This window comes from Pipistrellus hanaki (assembly GCF_964339955.1).
Source record: "Pipistrellus hanaki genome assembly, chromosome: 10".
NCBI lineage: Eukaryota > Metazoa > Chordata > Mammalia > Chiroptera > Vespertilionidae > Pipistrellus > Pipistrellus hanaki.
Genome location: NC_140512.1, coordinates 2,754,771 through 2,774,714, shown reverse-complemented (window position 1 = coordinate 2,774,714; position 19,944 = coordinate 2,754,771). Strand labels below are relative to the sequence as shown.

The following is a 19,944-nucleotide window of genomic DNA, read 5'->3' as shown; positions in this document are numbered from 1 at the left end:
GGATCCAGCACGCAACAAGGTGGAAACACCACACCGAGCATGTCAGACGCAAAGGCCAACACAGGCCTAATCAGCAAAGCTCCAACTGTCATAGGAACGTAGGTTTATTTCAGTAGACACATGCTGGCTACAAAGGCTGAAATAAATGAGTCACCGTTAACATAAAATAATAGCACATTTAAATAAAAATATTTAACTTACCAGACCCTGAATAACTGCACAAATTAGCAGGCCTACCGCAAATAAGCCTATTTTTCTTGTTCTCCAAAAGCTAAATATTTCCTTGCTGCTAAAATATTTGCTGCTAGTATTAGTGGAGAGAAATGGTGAGCCTGCGTGTAAGGCGAGTAAGGGAAATGAGTGCAGCATGGTTAAGTAATCAGTTGCTAATAATAACAGGATGCTGTACAAATTAAGTTATAAAGTTTTATTACAGTTTCTTACATACCGTTACACTGGCTGGGCTGCAAAAGTATTCATCGGCACATGTAGCCGCGGGCCGCGGGTCTGACAGGCTAGCACTACCCAATACACTCGCGTAGAGAAAGACTAACGGAGGGTAATCGTTACGTAAGCGAAATGGCCTTCTGTCCGCTTCTCACCTCTCTCCCAGGGCCTTCTTATGGAGATGGGCAAAGCTGACCTCGATCGATCGCGAAGCCTTCGCTTCAGTGCCGGCCACAGGGTGTGGGGGCTGGCGTGGAGGCCGGCCTGTGCCACCTGCTGCTCCCTTTGCTGTTGTCTGACAATCAGGGAGAAACCACCTCGATGGCAAGCAGGGCTGTTCGTGCTGTGATTACACTCGTAGAATCTGAACGCAGATGAGCTGGGCGGTAAGGATAGTGACCCAAACATGCTCTAAAGCCACTTAGTGAATGTGGGGAAACAAGCCAGGCCGCTGACGGCCTGCGGGGGGCGTGGTGTTGAATGGGGCAGCGGAGTCAGACAGGGGCCTGCTTGCCATCGGGTTCCCGACAGGCCATTAGCCGAACGGCGGCACAGCATCTCACACACCTGAGAGCCGGGATTTACCCACGGCCGGGGGGTAGTCAGTGCGTTTTGCAGCGTTTCTCAAACAGGTTTCCCACTCCGGGCGGTTAATCTGTTTTGTGTCGAGTTTTCTAACGCAAACAAACTGTGATGGCTCTGATTAGTCCCACGGATGGCCAGCCACCGGGTCAATTCCCCTTCTCCCCTGACAGGAACCTGCTAGCACGCTGCTGCCTTCCCGCTCATTCCTACGGCATCAATAAGCGTTGTAGGTAGAGGAAGTGTATCAACCAAGGCAAAACCACAAGACAGGATGTTATCAAAGCCAACCAGGAAATCTGACATTTTCACGATGCTATGAGCAAATTTTCACTATGCTGATGGCAGAAAGAACCACAGAAATAGCAAGATTAATCAGGTAATTTTATTTAATGTTCACCATTCAGCAGCAACCAGTAGGAACATCTGAGCTAAGAGAATCTCTTGAAGTGTTTGCCATCTAGCTGCTTCAGACATACACCCACAGGATCCACTGCTCACTGCAGTTTTTTTTTTTTTTTTTTAAATGGCTTCAAGAGCAAGTAGCATGGATTTATCCTGTGCCCAAGCACGAGTCGACAATAATCTGTTAAACTACAGAGGAAGAGGAATCCAAGGAGCTTTGTTATCGTATGCAGGTCACCTTACTGAAGTGGAGGGTTTTCTTCCTTAAAGCAACAGAAGTACAGAGCTTCCTATATATATATATATTTTTTTTTTTCTCTTTTAAGGGTATGATTACAAACACAGTGTTATCAAAAGCAAAAACTAGTTCCAGAAATTTCCAACTGCAAAACTTGCAAGGTACAAAGCTAAAATTTATATGCTCCTTTTCTCAATTATGAATACCTTCACTAAACATAAATATTTTAACATATATTAATTTTTCTGACATTCAAAAAACTGGAAAGTCAATATGGCAGAATTATTGTTAAAAGCACGTATGTACAAATATTCTTTTTCATACATAAAGTATTTGGCATAATTATAACACTCATACTGCATCCACAACTTTTCGCTTTTGCTTTTTTTTTTTTTCTCCTCTTATTAAAATTAACCAGGTATGTACAAAAATACTTGAACATTTCTTATAGAAAACCTCTATAATCAGCCTCACCAGCGTACACCTGCTGGATGGGTTCATTGGGGGAATATAAAAAAGTGGTCACTGCCTTCCGGGTAAGCCAGCCACGGTTAACCCAACACGAGCTTCCCAGCAAAAGAGGGAAATATGTAACAGCGTGATTTAAAATACAGTTCATCTCTATCGTCAAGTGAGTGTTATAAACAGGCAGTAAAAGGAACAACACACACAGGTACAAAATACAACACTACACGCAAGGTGCTTGTTCGCCCTAGGGGGCCGTGCTCCCCCCTGGGTCCCAGCCGCCGGGACCCTCCCAGCCGCCCCCCCTCCCGCCCTGCAGGGCCCAGGGGCAGCCCAGGGGCAGCTCTGCTGCGGGGGGGGGGGTGGTGTAGAAATCTTCCCTTCGGTGCAGGACGGACAGGGAACGCCCTGCCTCCTCCAAGTCCTCCTGCCATTCAGGCATGCTAATACGTTTTCTCGGAGGGGCTTTTCCTTCATTTACGCCATTGATTTAATACTGTCCCGTATCGATTCCTGAACGCTCCTTAATGGGACCCATTAATTCGGGCCTGTTTACTCCACGGGCATCGGCGCTCCTCCATGACAGCTCTGGCGGCGGGAGCGATCGGTGGGGAAGCCAGGCTTGGCTTCGGTAAACATTTCTCCTGGGCTCTGCTCCTCACCCCGCACCCCCTCTCCCCCCGCCTCATCCTGGCTCTGAAAGGCACGGCACCTGGAAGGGAAGACCAGCGGACACTGCGGTGCGGGCACTCATGACCGGCCGGCCAGCTCCCGGAGCGGACCTGGGGAGCAGCCAGCTGTGGGATGGCAGAAGCCACCTCCAGGAGCAGCTGGTCTCCGGAGTGACCATCCCCGGCCCCACAGGCAGCCCCTGCCGCCTGCTGTCTGACCGGCCTCCCGTCGGCCCAGGGGCCTGCGGGCCCAGGAGCCAGGCTTCGGGCTTCCCCAGGGAGGGCAGGCCGATGGGCATCGCCCTGGCCAGCTCTCTCAGCATCAAGTATTCAGTAAAAATATGCAACATCGCCACGCGTCGTATTGCTGGACAGCACTGTGTTGGCTCTCAGGGAACCATGTACAAAAGGGGACAGAGAAAGGTACAAAAGTCTCATCGCCATTGACTGCCTCCGGCCAGCAGGGCTGACAGCTCAGCCTCCACGCGCCCCCGGGGGAGGGGCCGGGACGTTCATATTGTGCAACCAGACAGCCGGACACCGGACAGCGGGACAGCCGGACACCAGACAGCCGAACAGCGGGACAGCCGGACCCCCAGACAGCCGGACAACTGGACACCCGGACAGCCAGACGCCCAGATAGCCAGACAGCCGGATAACTGGACGCCCGGACACCCGGACCCCCGGACAGCCGGGAGCCCGGACAGCCGGACAGCCGAACAGCGGGACAGCCGGACACCCGGACAGCCGGACACTGGACCCCCGGCCCCCGGACAGCCAGCGGGCGGCGCCTCTCCGGAGGGCAGGTCCGGCCAGTAAAGTGCCTCCACCACCGTCTCCTCCTCCTCCTCCTCCTCCTCCTGTAAACGCGGGGTCCTCGCGGGCCGGGCTCAGAGCTGCGACACCTTCCGGGGCAGCGGCCGGGGCCGCGGGGGCTCGGTCCTGCGGGCGCCGCCGGGGGCGCCGGGCCGCGCGGGCAGCGGCTTGGGCGGCAGCGCGGGCGGCTCGGGCGCGGGCACCGGCACCGGCACCGGCACCGACAGGCTGTGCGGCAGCGGCCGCCGCGCCGTCCGCTCGAACACGCTGTAGGGCGGCGGCGTCCGGCTGTCCTTGCGCGCGGGCTCCTCGGCGGCGAGGCCGGGCCCGGGCCCGCACCCGGACCCGCACCCGGACCCGGACCCCGGCCCGGGCGGCGCGGGCGCCGGCGGCTCGGGCCCCGCGGTCTCGAAGCCGGAGATCTCGGAGGCGCTGCAGCGGCTGAGCGAGGAGATGCCGCTGCTGCAGCTGCCGGACAGCGCGGGCGAGTGCGACAGCAGCCCCGGCGGGTGCTCCACCGGGGAGGGCGCGGAGGGCGGCCCGGGGCCCTGCGGGCGGAGAGGGAGGGAGAGGGGGAGAGGGGGAGAGGGAGAGGGAGAGAGAGAGAGAGAGGGAGGGAGAGGGGAGAGGGAGAGGGAAAGAGAGGGAGAGAGAGAGAAGGAGAGAGAGAGAGGGAGGGAGAGGGGAGAGGGAGAGAGAGAGGGGCTCGCATGGAAGCCTCACACCCCGGAGGGCGGGGCCACACCATGGCCACACGCTGGGAGGGCGGGGCCACACGCTGGGAGGGCGGGGCCACACGCTGGGAGGGACCACACCCTGGGAGGGGCGGGGCCAAAGCCTTGAGGGGCGGGGCCACACCGTGATGGCTGGAATGCGCACCCTGAATGTGGGCGTGGAAGCCCGGACCCCAGCACCTCAGGCGGTGCTGCCTTAAAAGGAGGCCGGGGTGAGCCCAAATCTGATCTGGTCTTTGTCCTCAGAAGAGGAGAAACTTGGACCACCCCCTACGCCACGCACACAGCGCAGACCCCGTGGAGACCCAGGAAAGGGGGCTGGAAACCCCCCCACCCCGGGCAATGCCGTGACTGCCAGGCAGGAGGAGATGCTGTGGTTGGAGCCAGATTCTGGCGTTTCATCAAGAACTGGACGTTCTAGCGACCACAGCTCCGGGCCTCCTCATGGCCTGAAGCTGAGCAGGGCTGCCTCCTGCCGCGGGGTAACGTCCTTCCTTTGCCGCAGTCCCCGCCTGGCCACAAGGTTCTCCCCGCTCCCTCTCCCATTCATGCCAGCGGCTGGCCGTCCCCCTGGCACCCACGGCTCCCTCCCTGACCGGTGTCCTGAGGACGCGGTGGTCTGTGGAGCGGGCCCCGGGGGCAGGCCCCTCCGGGGAGGACCAGCAGGTGGGAGTCCCCGGAAAGGAACCTGGATGGCCTCGTCCCGCCACGGCCTTCTCCACCGGGTGCCGTGGGCCTTTGTTTGCGTTCATCCCGGAATGGCCTATACGCAGAATGTTCTAGGAGGTAGCACTGGGACACACACACTTGGTGAAACGTCCTCTCGGACCCACGTGTCCTTCGTCTCCCTTTTAAACCAGAATGGTGGGGGGACACAGACCCCCCCACTGAGCGGGGCCGGGGTGAAGCCGGGCCAGTGGAGAGTCCCAGTGCCCTGCTGGTTTCGCCCACCATCCCGCAGGAGAGCCAAGTCCCTCTGAGCAGGGTTCCTCCCTTTAGTTGCTGGGAAAAACCTGGGTTTAAGCACCGCCTGCATGCTCACCACAGGGCGAGGAGCTTAGGGCAGAGCGCCCTCTCCTGGAGCACAGGCGTCACAACACGCGTCCTGCCACTCCTCAGACCCCGCTGTGACCACGTGGCCACGGAGGTGGGAGTGAGGCCATCAGGTCTGCAGCACAGCACTAAGCACTCCGCTATTTCAACATGTCCGTCCCTTTGTTCTTTCTAAGGGCCAATCTCTGGGACTCGGTCCTATCACGGCTCTGCAAAGCCAGGTGAAAGGTGCGGGTACTGGTCTGAATGGGAGGGAGTGCGTGGTGAGGGGGAAGCCCTGGCTTTCCCTCCTGTCACCCCGAGACCACAGTCTCCCTCCAGCGGCAGAGCCGACGCAGGCCCTGGGCTTTCTCCGAACCGCTGCGGCGCGGAGACAACAAAACCAGCAAGGAGCTGAAACCGGTGTGGCTCAGTGGACAGAGCGTCGGCCTGCGGACTGAAGGGTCCCAGGTTCGATTCCGGTCAAGGGCATGTACCTTGGTTGCAGGCACATCCCCAGTGGGGGGCGTGCAAGAGGCAGCTGATGGATGTTTCTCTCTCATCGATGTTTCTAACTATCCCTCTCCCTTCCTCTCTGTGAAAACTCAATAAAATATATTAAAAACAAGAGAGCAAGGAATTGGCACTCTGTGGGAAACGGGCAATGTAAACAAAATCACGCTTCTTTGCGATCCCCTCCCTCCTTTTGGTTTCGTGGTTCAGACTCTCGGTTTCTATGAGCAGCTGCTGCATCGGACCGCTCAGGACCTGCTTCTCTCTGATGTTACCCAGACACATCTCCCCCGAGAAAGGGACAGGGAGCGTGTGGGTCCCGTCTCTCAGGTACGAAACCATTCTTTCCACTGCAGCGGCCTCGGGGCAGCAGCTCTGGGCACCACGCCCACACGGACTGGCAGGCCTTGCCCTCAGCCTGACGCCTACCCTGGGACACCTACCCTGGGACAGCTACCGTGACCTCCCCGAGGGACTGTCCGCTCAGAGATGTCAATAGCCCTGCCTACAGACCCAGGCAAATGCTGATCCTTAAAGCTTTAACACGTCGTTGCACTGCCCTGTTCTTCACTAATGTGTTCAGAAGTCTTGGTAGAAAATAGGAGAAGAGCCTGGCCAGCAAGCCTCAGTGGTTGAGCATCAGCCTACGAACCCAGAGGTCAGGGTTCAATTCCCGGTCAGGGCACAGGCCCGTGTTGCAGGCTTGATCCCCAGTGTGGGCCGTGCGGGAGGCAGCCGATCGATGATTCATCATTGATGTTTCCATCTCTCTCTCTCTTCCTCTCTGAGATCAATACAAACATTTAAAAAAAAAATAGGAGAAGAGAAAACTGGGTGTGGCCTGTCAGAGTGGACGAGGCTGATGAGAAGGCAAAAGGCCTGGATGCTATTTCCGACATCTCGATCCTGATGCTGATTCAAGGTGCTGTGGGCTTTCATGCCTTTTAAACGCAGGGCAGGCCCAGCATGTCCTAGGAGGTGACACTGGGACCATGTTTCTTTCCTAATTCGGCGTCTCTCTCCGGGCTGCACACCCTCAGGGGCGCCATTTGCGAGCGAGGCTAGTAACTGAATGCGGCTGCTCAGTGGAGGAGGCGCCCCCGGGATTGCCCAGGCCGGCTCCCTCCCCGCCCCTGGCCCTGCCCCACCTCTCTGCCTGCCCCCTGCCAATGAAGGCCCTGCTGATGGACGGGGCTCCCGGGGGGAAGGGAACCAGGGGCCCACCCCAGGCTCAGTTCAAGGAGAGACCGTACCTTCAACGGGGACCGCCCGGCAGGGGAGGGGGACACGGGCGCTGTGTGTCTCGCAGGCGAAGCTGTGAAGAGAGAGAGTGTCAATTCAGAAACACCGGGCGGCGGACTCCCACGCGTGCCCTCTGCGTGTGCGAGCCCACACGAGTGGCCCCGGGCAGGAGGACCGGGCAGGAGGACTGGGCAGGGGCCACTGGAGACTAAGGACACCTGCCCAAGATGGGCAGCGTCCGGACTGGGGGAGGAGGGAAAAGCCACACCCGTGGCAGGGCTTCCCAACAGGCCCATCACTGCTTCCATCTCCCCAAAGCCCAGCTGCTCCTCAGCCGCTTCCCGTTTCGGGTTAGGAATAGGGTTAGGGTTAGTAGGGTTAGGGTTAGGGTTAGGAATAGGGTTAGGATTAGGGTTAGTAGGGTTAGGGTTAGGGTTAGTAGGGTTAGGGTTAGGGTTAGTAGGGTTAGGGATAGGGTTAGTAGGGTTAGGGTTAGGGTTAGTAGGGTTAGGGATAGGGTTAGGGTTAGGGTTAGGGTTAGGGTTAGTAGGGTTAGGGATAGGGTTAGGGTTAGGGTTAGGAATAGGGTTAGGATTAGGGTTAGGGTTAGGGTTAGTAGGGTTAGGGTTAGGGTTAGTAGGGTTAGGGTTAGGGTTAGGGTTGGGGTTAGGGTTAGGGCTAGGGTTAGGGTTGGGGATAGGGTTAGGGTTGGGGATAGGGTTAGGGTGGGGGCCGGGAGCAGTCTGCAGACACTGCTGCTTGGGCGTGAGTGGCAGAGGGAAGCCAGGTCACCGGGCAGCGCAGACTGGCCAGGTCCAGGGGCACAGCCTCCGGCCTCTAAGCGCACCCCCTCCCCCACTGCGAACCGCAGGAAACTCTCGTCCACACCCACCAGCTCTGTCCTCAGCTGCCCGTGTCCCCCGGCTGTCACGGGACGTGGATAACACACAGGAAACCACAGAAAGGCTGAAGCAGGACAGACAGACAGACAGCCCAGACACCCCGGCCCCCACAGCGAGCACAGATGAGGACGGAGGACAGACAGGGAGGGTCAGTGCGGAAGGGAGCGGCCCGGCCACGCTGACCACAGAGGTAAGTCACCTGTGTGCGCCGGGCCCGGGGTCAGGGAGGGTCTGTCACGCTTGCTCACACCAGTGGGGAGATCGTGGGAGACCATGGGAGAGTGCACGCCCGCACCCAGAGCCAGGCTCCGCCCGGAACGTGGCGGGGGGGCTGCCAGGGGCCGGGCCTCCTCCTGGCTCGGGGTTCAGTGAGCCTCCTGTGCCCCTGCCGCTCGGGCTCAGAGCTGCTTCTTTGGAAGGCGTTCTGCACGGAGCCTGAACCAGCCCTGCCAGGGCCCTGCCCACAGGTCCCAATGGGCCTGGGACCCGAACCGCCCCAACGGACCGCGGCCCAACTGCTTTCCACGTTCCCCCCGGAGCCGCACAGCCAGGCTGGGCAGAGCACACAGCCAGCGGGGGGTGGGCCTCACCCCAGGCCCGGTGACATGGCGCACATCACCGCTGAGCCACTGGTTCCTGCTCTGCGTAGAGCACCCCCAGCCTTTCAGGCCCACCGGTGGCTACGGCAACGACAGGAAAACCTGGCAGCAGAGTTTTACTTTAAAGAGAAAGGCTGCCCGGCCCAGGTGGCCCCGTGGTTGAGCATCGGCCTATGATCCAGGAGGTAAGGGTTCAGTTCCCCGTCAGGGCACATGCCCGGGGGAGGCTCAATCCCCAGGAGGGGGCGTGCAGGAGGCAGCTGGTCAGTGATTCTCATCATCAATGCTTCTCTCTCTCTCCCCCTCTCCCTTCCTCTCTGAAATCAATAATAATAATAAAGGAAGTGTATATAAACAAATACACAAAAAGAAAGTCACTTTCCTCTTCTTAGTGAACAAAAAAGATGCTAAAATGCAGCGAATGAAACGGGTCCTCCAGAAAGGTCCACAGCGGCGATGGTACCGTGTTTCCTCTCCCCAGGAGGCCGGGCGTGTCCGTCACGTTTCAGAGTGCTCTGGGCACGTGGTACGTGTTGGAAGCCTGTGCCCAGCCCCGGGCAGGGGGGCTGGCAGCGCGGCCAGGCCCTCTCAGCGCCACCCCGTGGAGGTCACTGAACCCTGGCCCTCCTGTCACCATCCCTGTCGGGGGTTCTTGAAGTCTAACTCGGGCCTTCGAGAATGATTGAATACGGTCCTCTCCGCCAGCAGGCAGCGTGGCAGGAGGTCGCTGTCCCCGCCCGCCCGTCAGTCAGAGCAGCCGACGCCTGTCCCATCAGCTCCAGACCAGAGGGAAGGAGCAGGTGTCAGCAGAGGCCGCTGAGGGGCGGCTGGGAGGGCAGGGCCAGCGCAGAGGGCGGGGAGCGGGCTTGTCCGTCTGCAGAGCTCCGAGGGCAGCGTGGAAGGCAGAGCAGCAGGAGCTCAGCAGAGAGGGCGCCGCCCACGAGCGAGGCAGCTCCTGAGGCCCCCCCAGTACCCCCTGCCCCCCCCTTTCTCTGCGCGGCCCGAGCGGAGCAGCCGGTGAGTGGTTACTGCGGAGAGCGACTGCACACCGTATACCCACCCGTCAGCGCGGGCCGCGGAGGCACAGGGGGCGAGAGCAGCCGCCCGCCCTCTGCCAGGCTCCTGGCCTCCTTCCCACTGTCCAGGCTCCAGCTGCTAGGGGTGGGGTTCACCGCTGGAAGGGAACAACACGGCTGAGGCACTCCGCCCTCGGACCCGGGACCTCAGGAGAATCAGCTACCCAGGGTGAGAGAAACCAGCTGGATTTACACACACACTCACACACACACACACACACACACACACACACTCACACACACTCACACACACACTCATACATGCACGGACACACACTCACACACACACACATGCACACACACTCACACACACGCACTCACACACTCATACACGCACAGGACACACATTCACACACACTCACACACACACATGCACACACACTCACACACACACTCACACACACACACACACACGCGCGCGCTCTCACACACACACACTCACTCACACACACACTCATACACGCACAGACACACACACAAACACTCACTCACACACACACTCATACATGCACGGACACACACACACACTCACACACACACAAGTACACACACACAAGTACATGCACACGTGTGCACGCGCACACACACACACACGCGCAAACCTCTAAGGCTGGCGCTCTCTCGGCCTGCCCCCTCGCCGTGAGAGCTGCGGTCTAGCTAGCTGAGGCCGTGTCTGTTTGCCGCACTCAGGCACACGGAACCACAGGCTCGCACATGGCTCGGAGCCTTGGTGAGAACTACAAACCGTTTAGATGCCAGAGAGCAGATGAAGGATGCAACTACTGGACTGTTCCAAAGCTCAGTCTGTCATGGGGACTTGGCACTCAAAGGGGGGAGGCGATGATGAATGACAAGCTGAGAGTCTTGTCAGCACTGAGAAAAGGCCCCAGCTCCCTCTAGTGAGGTACATCCTACAGCGGACCTTCTTCCTCTCTCTGTGTGCCTGCCGCACGCCCCGGTGAGATGCAGGACTACGGAGCCACCCGACAGGCAGGGGGCTGGACTCACAGGGTGGTCAGCAGCGCTGTGCCGAGGGTCACAGGCCGGCCTGGGGGAGTCCCGGGGCTGGCTCCCTGTGCAGACACTGCCCCCTGGTGGTCGGGGCCAGGGTGTCGACATTTTGCCACCAGAGGTCCACGTGCATTGAATGGGATGCAGGGACCAAAGGTCTTTCCTGGGGGCCTTTTCATTTGTTCTTGTGTTTCCTTCGGTAGCAGGGGGAGGAAAAGGCCGTAGTCCTAAATTCTTCAGACACAAGTCGATATCCGGCTTGTGAGAGGAGAGCCGCGTTGGTTGTAAAGTAACTGGGGCTGCGGTCTCCCGGATGTAGGTCCCCGAGGACAGGCGGATGGTACTGTGTCCGATCCTCCAGGACAGCACAGCCCAGCGCTTCACGAGGGTGACTCCAGGGCACTTCCCGGGGAATTTCACCAGTGACTCCCGATGCTGGGCTCTGGGAGGCGGTCCCCGAGGGAAGCCAGCGGGGGCCCTGCTCCCCCGGCCCCCACCCCGGAACCCCCCCTGTGCGGCACAGACCGGCACTAACGGGCTGCGCCCTGCCATGCTGGTGTTTGTGTCCCCCGAGCGGCCTTGAGGCGGGGCACTCCATCGTGCTCTGGGTTATAACACCTAAACCAGTGTTTCCCAAACTTCTCTCATGATGAGAATCACCTGGTGGAGTTGTTAAAACACAGATTCCTGAATCCCAACTAAGAAGTGCTAAACTAGAATTTTTGAGAACATATAGGTAAAATTGCATACCTAACTTAGTGCTCTGTATATAACATCTGTGTTAGAGCACTAGTTAAGTATACAATTTTACCTATATGTTCCCAAAAATTCTAGTTTAGCACTTCTTAGTTGGGATTCAGGAATCTGTGTTTTAACAACTCCACCAGGTGATTCTCATCATGAGAGAAGTTTGGGAAACACTGATCCTAAACGGTATGAGTCACCCACACCATCGCGGCTGCGGAGCCGTGAGAGGGCCCCGGGGGCAGGGACTCCCCTGGGACGGTGCTTCCCGGGGCAGACACACAGCCTCCTGGGCATCTCCGTCTCAGGGAGGCCACCGGCCCCGGGGACTCACTGAGAAGCCACTCAGGAGAGGAGCCCCAGCCCACAGCGGGAGCACAGGCTCTGCTGTCCAATCCGGCAGAAATACAGCATTCAAAGACTGCACCGTGCCGAACCGGTGTGGCTCAGTGGATAGAGCGTCGGCCTGCGGACTGAAGGGTCCCGGGTTCGATTCCGGTCAAGGGCATGTCCCTTGGTTGTGGGCACATCCCCAGTGGGGGCCGTGCAGGAGGCAGCTGGTCAACATTTCTCTCTCATCGAAGTTTCTCGCTCTTTATATCTCTCCCTTCCTCTCAGAAAAAATCAGTAAGATATATTTAAAAAAATAAAAGGCCATACCGTGAGCCACCGTCTTGGATCCTCCCCTTCAGGGCACCTGAGTCCTGACCCTCCAGACCTGAGACCCGCCGCCCACACAGACACGGGGGGATGAGGCGACAAGGACGGACAGGCCCGCGGTCAGGGCCGACGCCGGCTGCCTACCTTTGTCTGGCGCCGACAGGTTGGGGTCGCTGCGGGGCAGGGCCCCGTCCCCGATGTGGTTGAACAGCAGCCTCTGGAAGGGACAAGGGCCTGTGGTTACGGGGCGGCAGGCGGCCCGGGGACCTTCTAGAAGGTGAGAGGGTGATCTCATTACAGAAACAGTCTTTTGTACACTTTCAGAGGCCCCGGGAACAGAGAACTGATTCTGTGTCAGGGGAGAAAGGGAAGAGCCTCAGGTTTGGACAAGGAGAACATGGCGTTTCAGAAGCCCGGCTTAGATTTTAAATAAAAACGGTGAATAACTTTTCCCAGTGAAGTGCAGGAAAAAACACACGGTAAGTGGCCGATAGGGGGCGGTGCTCTTTACAGACACACGTGCTGCCCTGGCCAGGTGCTCAGCTGGGTAGAGCGTCCTCCTGATGCGCCAAGGTGGCGGGTTCGAGCCCCAGTCAGGGCACAGACAACACTCAACCAACGACTGTATCACCAAGAGGAACAGCAAATCAATGCCTCTTTCTCTCTTCTTTTGCCTTCCTCTCTCTGAACTCAATATAAACTTATTTAAAAAAAGAAAAAACATGCCGAAACTGGTTTGGCTCAGTGGACAGAGCGTTTTCCTGCGGACTGAAGGGTCTCAGGTTCGATTCCGGTCAAGGGCATATACCTTGGTTGCGGGCACATCCCCGGTGGGGGGTGTGCAGGAGGCAGCTGGTCGATGTTTCTCTCTCATTAATGTTTCCTTTTTTTTTTTAATATAATTTATTGATTTTTCACAGAGAGGAAGAGAGAGGGATAGAGAGTTAGAAACATCGATGAGAGAGAATCATCGATCAGCTGCCTCCTGCACACCCCCTACTGGGGATGTGCCCGCAACCAAGGTACATGCCCTTGACCGGAATCGAACCTGGGACCTTTCAGTCCGCAGGCCGATGCTCTATCCACTGAGCCAAACCGGTGCCGGCTCTCGTTAATGTTTCTAACTCTCTATCCCTCTCCCTTCCTCTCTGTAAAAAAAAAAAAAAATCAATAAAAATATATATTTAAAAATAAAAAGAAAGAAAAGAAAAAAGAGAAACGCAGAGCGGATCAGGGAGGGGAAGCCATCTCGCCTCCCTCTGGGCCTTACTGCTCAGACGACAGCCCTGTGTCTCCTGAGAAAGTGGCTGGGGCAGTCCCACCGGCAGACACAGACCCGGTCCCCGGCCCCGCGGGCGGGACGCGCCGTCGAACACGGGCGTTTCTCCGGGGACACGGGGGCCATCCCAGACCCCTCCCGTCTCCTGGGGCCCCGGCCGGAGGGTACCTGCGAGGGCTCCACGGGGGTGGGGTAGATGGCGCTGCAGGGCCGCTCCCGGGGGGACAGGCAGGCGTTCTCTCGGGAATGCTTGTGTTTGTCGGACAGCAGCGGGGAGGCTGGAAGAGAGGCAGGACGGTCAGTGAGGGGCGCCACGCCTGCAGCGGGCGCCGAACACCGTGGCCGCGGCCACAGAGAGGGCCACGGAAACCACGGCTCCGGGCTGGGCGGCTCCCGCCCCCGGCTCTGACCTCTGGCGCTGGACGGGGCGGAGCTGGTCACGTTGGGGGAGGCGGAGTGGGTGGAGCTGAGGCTTGAGGTAGACGGGCTCGGCTGCAACACAGGGAAGCGGTTAGCACAGGCTGTTCGGAGGCTGCTCAACACGGACGAGTTCAAAACAAAACCACGGACGTGTTTTATCAAATTAACCAACGTAGAAAGAGGCCATTTAGACATGTAGAAAACTCTGAGGGACTCAGACTGATACGAAGGTCTGTCTGAGGTAAGCCAGAACTTGAGCCGTGGCCGGTGTGGCTCAGTTGGGTGGGGGGTCGTCCTGTCCACTAAAAGGTTGCTGGTTCGGTTCCCGGTCAGGGCACATGCCCGGGTTGTGACTCGATCCAGAATAGGGGGCGTGCAGGAGGCAACAATGTTTTGCTCTCACACTGATGTTTTGCTCGCTCTCTCTCTCTCTCTCTCTCTCTCTCTCTCTCTTCTCCTCCCTTCCCCTTTCTCTAAAAACCAACTTTAAAGAGTATGTATTAACAGAAAAAGAACTAGAGGTTTGGACGCCTGCCCAAAGCAGGCATTCGTGCCGGCAGCTGTGTGTGACGGGACCACAGGCCGGCCCGAACTGAGACAAGCAGGGCCCCGGCCACGGAAGCAGGCGAGTGCTTCTAGAGGCAGAGCACGCATGTTCCCACTTCCCCCAAAAACGTGTTAAAGCATGTATTTGGCAACATGAATGGGACCTCTTTCTCAAGGACGGTGGAGAGGAAAGTCCAGCTTACATCGTTGTTAGAAACGCCACACGAGTGGCATCTAAATAGAAATTTTTGTTGCAAGAGCTACACTAACTCTAAAATCCCTAAAAACTATTATTTTTTTTTTCTTTGGCAAAAAACACACAAACCTCTTTATTGCAGAATTTCCGGACATCCCTAAAAGGAAGGGATTTTATAACGGTCCCGTAAACAATGTATCCTCAGAGGGGAAGCCACTCAGATGCTGAGAGGCGGCTGTGCAGTGCCCGGGCCAGAGGGGCTCAGAGCTGACCGCCGCGCCCGGCTCCCCTCGCCGGTTCCCGCCTCTGAGGGGAGGGGGGCTGGACCGGCTCTGCCGGTGGGAGCCCCACACCCAGGCCTCCAGGCTGCCCTCCGGTCCCGGGCTCGCTCCAGGCTCTGCCAGCAGCACCGCCGTCGGAGGCAGGCAGGGACGGGGGCAGACACCCGGGACGGAGCAGACAGAACGGAGCCCGCACCTGCATGTTGAAGACCTCGTCGGAGCTCTCCGACTGCCCCGTGATGTTGCTGACTTCGGCGGAGGCCTGCGAGGACAGCGAGGACGAGGAGTACCGGTTGACGGCCGGGTAGCTCAGCTGGCTGGTGGGGGGCGGGCAGGGAGCGGAGGGGAGGGGAGGGAGGGGAGGAGAAAAGGCCGTTAACGCAGTCTTTGAACTGTGCTTTGTCCCATGCTGGCTTGGGGTCAAACCAAAGGGAAAAAATATCCACTCCAGACTGGCCAGTGTGGCTCAGTGATTGAGCGTCAACCCATGAACCCAGAAGCCCCCCGGTTAGATGCCCGGTCAGGGCGCATGCCCAGGTGGCGGGCTTCATCCCCAGCTGGGGGCATGCAGGAGGCAGCGGTCAATGATTCTCTGTCATCACTGATGTTTCTCTATCTTCCTCTCTCTCAAAAATCAATTAAAAAACAAATCCACCTGTTCTGGCGTTTCCTGTTTGCCTCAACCTAGCTGTATGTGTGTGTGTATTCATTCCTCACGCTGTGGATGGCTCACAGGGGCCTGGGGCTGCCCCGCGGGTTAATGACTTCATTAAGAAGAAGTGGGTTTGACAAATGGTGCAGGGAGGAGCGGACCGTTTCAGACCGCCGTGCGGGGGTGCCCACGGGTGCGAGGACGAAGCCGGAGACTCACCTGCGCCTGGGAACCACGCGGGAGCCGTCGGGGCTCATGGAGGCGGGTGCCGAGTTCCGGCACCCACGGGGGCTGCCGTTCGGGAAGTGCACGGGGCTGGCTTGTATGAAAGCAGAGAACTCCTACGAGAAACGCAGAAAGCCCTTCAGAAGGGGAGCCGTGTGAGTGAAATAACCTGTGCAATATTTCACAGCCCAAGCATGAGCCCTGGCTGGGAACTGAACCCTGACCTCCTGGTTCATAGGTTGGCACTCAACCACTGAGCCACACTAGCCAGGCTTATTCAGCTTTCTCTCACTCACTTTCCATTGTCCTAAAAGCTGGGCATGACCAAAACACAATGCAATGCCATTTTAATATCTGGGGCTCCCGGTCAGATGGTGCAGTGTGGCAGAAGCACCATCAGGTGTCACTGTTGACCACCTCCTCGACTCCCTAAAACCGACTAACGGTCGGAGAGCTGGGGCAGACACCGTGCACCTACCTGTATCCCTAGACTCGACTTCATCATGAAGAACTGGTCCACCAGCTTCTTGTGAAGGGGCCGCATGTCCTGAGGGACGAACTTCTCGTGCACGGCCAAGCCGAACTCCAGGATCTGCGCCTGGACAAACACACACAGAGTCCGCGTGGAAGAGGAGCTCCAGGGAGGGTCTGTGGGCTCCAGCACGGGCCCCACGCGGTCCGCATGCATCAGCCCGGCAGGACAGGAGCGGTCCTAATGGGCAGGCAGGGCTCAGAATCATCCTGCGAGTAGGAGACCCGTGGGGATCTGGACCGTGGTCTCTGAGTCCAAAGACTCGATGTTCCTGCCGCCCCATGTACCTCAGGCCTGTAACACCCTTATGAGGCCCCTCCTGTGCTTCCCCAGATGGGGCGGGGCTGCCCCGTTAGTGAGATAGGGTGCTGTTCCCTGAGGGATCTCTTTTCTGGGGGGCAAACCCTTTCCCACGCTACTCTTCTCTCTCCCCAGGTTCTTCTGTGCCCACCCACTGCCCCCCAGACTTTCAAAATCCATCCAGGAGGAAGGGCGCGGTGCACAGGAAGTCTAGGCTAGCTGCCATGCTGCTTGTGTTTGTGCAAAGGATCCTTCTCGCTCACTCAGTGTCACAAGCAGCCACTCCTTGTGGACACCAAGGTTTCCTGCCGCCAGGACCCCCAGAGAGAGGAACACAGCTCTCCGAGTTCCCTTTGTTCAGCTACCAACAGCGATTGATCCTCTGAGGTGAGCAGCCGCTGTCGCTGCCCCTGGCAGCCCGGCCCGGCCAGGCCTCGTCCTCACCTGCTCCAGCATCAGCTCTCGCAGCCGGGCGATCTTCTCTCCGTCCTCGGGGTGACTTAAGATGTACTCCTTGACGAAGAAGGCCTGGGAAGAGGAGGGACAGTCAGCCCCTTCAGGAGGGTGACAGAGGGAGAGGCCCTGTTGTCCTAACGCCGTGGTCTCTGTAAGGACCAGCTCTGCGGGGAGCCAGACACACCGTCCCCGCCTGGGGAGCAGCGAAGGGAGGCCTCCTGGGGGCGGCTGGTCAGGATGGAAATATACGGAACGGGCCTCCGAGGAAGCTCAGAGACCTGGTAAGTATTTTTGATAAAACAAACGAATAGCAAAGCCAAACGAATAAGCTTTATGACGCTCTATCCACTGAGCCAAACCGGTTTCGGCACACCCTCACCTCCTGATACCGGGAGACCCCGCCGTTGACGGCAGCGTCGATGACTCCGTTCAGGCACATGGTCAGCGGGTTGATGTTCTGCATCTGCCGGGTCTGACACTGGCTGATCAGTGTCTTCAGCTGCTGGTTCTTGTTCTCCAGAACCTCGATGGCATTCTCCAGGGGCGTCATCTCCACCTGAGGAGCCAAGAGCACAGACGTGCGGGGGGGCCTGAGGCACTTGGGGAGACAGAGGACAGGCCCCAGGGTCCCAGGAGCAGGGCCTGCCCCTTCTCCACCCCCTCCCATTCACACCTCTCCCAGGGCAATAGGAATAGATAAGGACTGGAAGACCAATCAGCTGTGTCAGTAAAGTCTAGAAAGTGAAGGTGATGATAATCACTGGGTGAAACTCCATTTGGATCATCAGTAATAGTTAATTATCTATGAGCACTGCAACTATCAATGCAATCTTTAAAAGAAAAAAGTCACGCGATGACTTTTAAACCTTGGCTTTCTTTTTCCTTCTGAAGGGCTAACCGTCCAGGGCACATTACTGCCCCCCGTCTAGATGCTTCTGAATGCAGAGCACGGTGGGGGCACAGGGACGCGCGTGCCAGTGCCCCGAGTGAGCTGCCAGCCCTCGGGAAGACGGATCATGGACCTGCATGGACCACACCTGCACGGGCCCCATCACCACAAGGTGCACAGGTGGACACAGCAGGGGTATGGAAACAGGATAGCCATACAGCCCCGATCTGCGTGTTGAAGGGCAGCCAAACAGAGCCATAGTGAGGTCCATGCTCCAGGCGGCATGGGACACCGAACGTGAAAACGAGGTGCGTGCCCGCAGGCTGTGCGGGGACAGCATCGGCACCGACACCGCCTCTGAAGGAATGTCTGCCAAGCGCTCAGCTGCGAAGTCCTCCCAGCTGACAACTCAGCTAAGGAAACACACCAGCGTTCCTGAAGGTCGCTTAGGTCATTCTAAACCAACACCAAAACCTCTAGAATAACCTGACGATGTCCATGAACACTGTACACTCACCAGAGGGCAACTCTGCAGAGGACAGACCTGCTAGGAAGCAGATAACCTGTACCAGGTTGGCCGGCAGAGAGCCCAGGTCCAGAGTATTTCAATCCCTTACTAACCAGTAAGAAAAAGGCAAACCGCCAAAACCGGTTTGGCTCAGTGGATAGAGCGTCGGCCTGCGGAGTGAAAGGTCCCAGGCTCGATTCCGGTCAAGGGCATGTGCCTTGGTTGCGGGCACATCCCCAGTGGGAGGTGTGCAAGAGGCAGCTGATCGATGTTTCTCTCTCATCGATGTTTCTAACTCTCTATCCCTCTCTCTTCCTCTCTGTAAAAAATCAATAAAAATATATATTTTAAAAAAAGAAGAAAAAGAAAAAAGGCAAACCACGCAACAAAAATGGGCCAAAGACTTTACAAAGTCTTTTGAAACCACCACTTTACAAAGGGAGAATCCAAATGGCCGGTAAACATATGAAAATGTGTGGGCTCCCATTTGTGATCAGAGAAGTAAAAAGTAATGCTACAGTGACATACCACTCAGCACGGCCAACATAGCAAAATGAACATGAAGACAGCAAGCGGACGTGAGAATGGGACCGACTGTCTCTCAGTTCCCGCTCTTGGAAGTTCTAACTGGTTCGGTCACTTTGGAAAACAGCCTGGAACTACATACCAAAGTCAGTGATATATTTATTGTATTTTATGATCCTGCCATGTGTGCAAGGAAACATGTCAAAATGCTCATAACTGTCTCCCAAACCCATGTGTCTATTGGATGATAAAATGCGCAAGTATAGTGTGGCAGGATCATCCAATGGAACAGTACACAGCAATGAAAACTAACGTCAGTCAGATGTAATAATAGGAACTAACATTACAGATAAAAATACCCAATCACAGAAGCAAGTTCCTACGGGATATATATACAGTACGATGCTGTTATGTAAAGTTCAAAACCAGGCAACACTAACTGGCCTGGTTTATACAGGATGCACTAGGCCAGGGAACGGGTGCCGTAAAGGGGAGGTAATGGTGAGACAGGCCATTCGGCCCCGACAAGTGGTACAGGGAAACTGATGGCTAAATTAATGGCCAGGCCGTCCACAGCAGGGACAGGCCACCGCCCCAGAGGTAATATCTAGGCCTGTATTTCAGTGCCAGACGCAGAAAAGCAGCAAAGATAAGGTAACATACCTGGAAATACCTGAGTAAGCCCCCTTTCCAAAGCCTCAGGGCACCATCCCCACAGAGCCAAAGCCACAGGCCCCCTCACTGCTGAGCTCATTGCTGACTGTTCACTGCCCCGCACCCCCCTCAGCAAAAGGAGTGTCTGTTCCTTTACTTCTTATCTCATCTCAGAGGTTTCCCCTCCCTCCTCTCCAATCTATCACCAGCGGATTTCATGTAACTTCCTTTTAAAATATATATATTTTTTATTGACTTGAGAAGAGGGAGAGAGAGAAACATCAATGATGAGAGAGAATCATTGATTGCTGTCTCCCACATGCCCTAGACCGGGCACCTGGCCC

The 19,944-nt window shown here is 57.2% G+C and overlaps 1 protein-coding gene across 3 annotated transcripts in view; it reads right to left on the bottom strand.

Annotated features, from left to right (window-relative positions):
- Positions 1–3,575: 3,575 nt before the first annotated feature.
- The window catches only part of DOCK4 (dedicator of cytokinesis 4), a 165,242-nt gene continuing 148,873 nt past the window's right edge, over positions 3,576–19,944 (bottom strand). For 2 of the 3 annotated variants that reach the window (XM_084897150.1, XM_084897151.1), the window contains 11 exons: positions 17,404–17,580; positions 17,013–17,096; positions 16,215–16,334; positions 15,731–15,852; positions 15,056–15,176; positions 13,827–13,908; positions 13,585–13,694; positions 12,282–12,354; positions 9,707–9,820; positions 7,157–7,218; positions 3,576–4,172 (listed from right to left, as the gene is read on the bottom strand). In XM_084897150.1, the coding sequence (XP_084753276.1) occupies positions 3,699–4,172; positions 7,157–7,218; positions 9,707–9,820; positions 12,282–12,354; positions 13,585–13,694; positions 13,827–13,908; positions 15,056–15,176; positions 15,731–15,852; positions 16,215–16,334; positions 17,013–17,096; positions 17,404–17,580 (1,539 nt within the window). In that variant the 3' untranslated portion in view covers positions 3,576–3,698. The remainder of the gene's footprint in view (positions 4,173–7,156; positions 7,219–9,706; positions 9,821–12,281; positions 12,355–13,584; positions 13,695–13,826; positions 13,909–15,055; positions 15,177–15,730; positions 15,853–16,214; positions 16,335–17,012; positions 17,097–17,403; positions 17,581–19,944) is intronic. The other variant, XM_084897152.1, reaches the window with a different exon arrangement.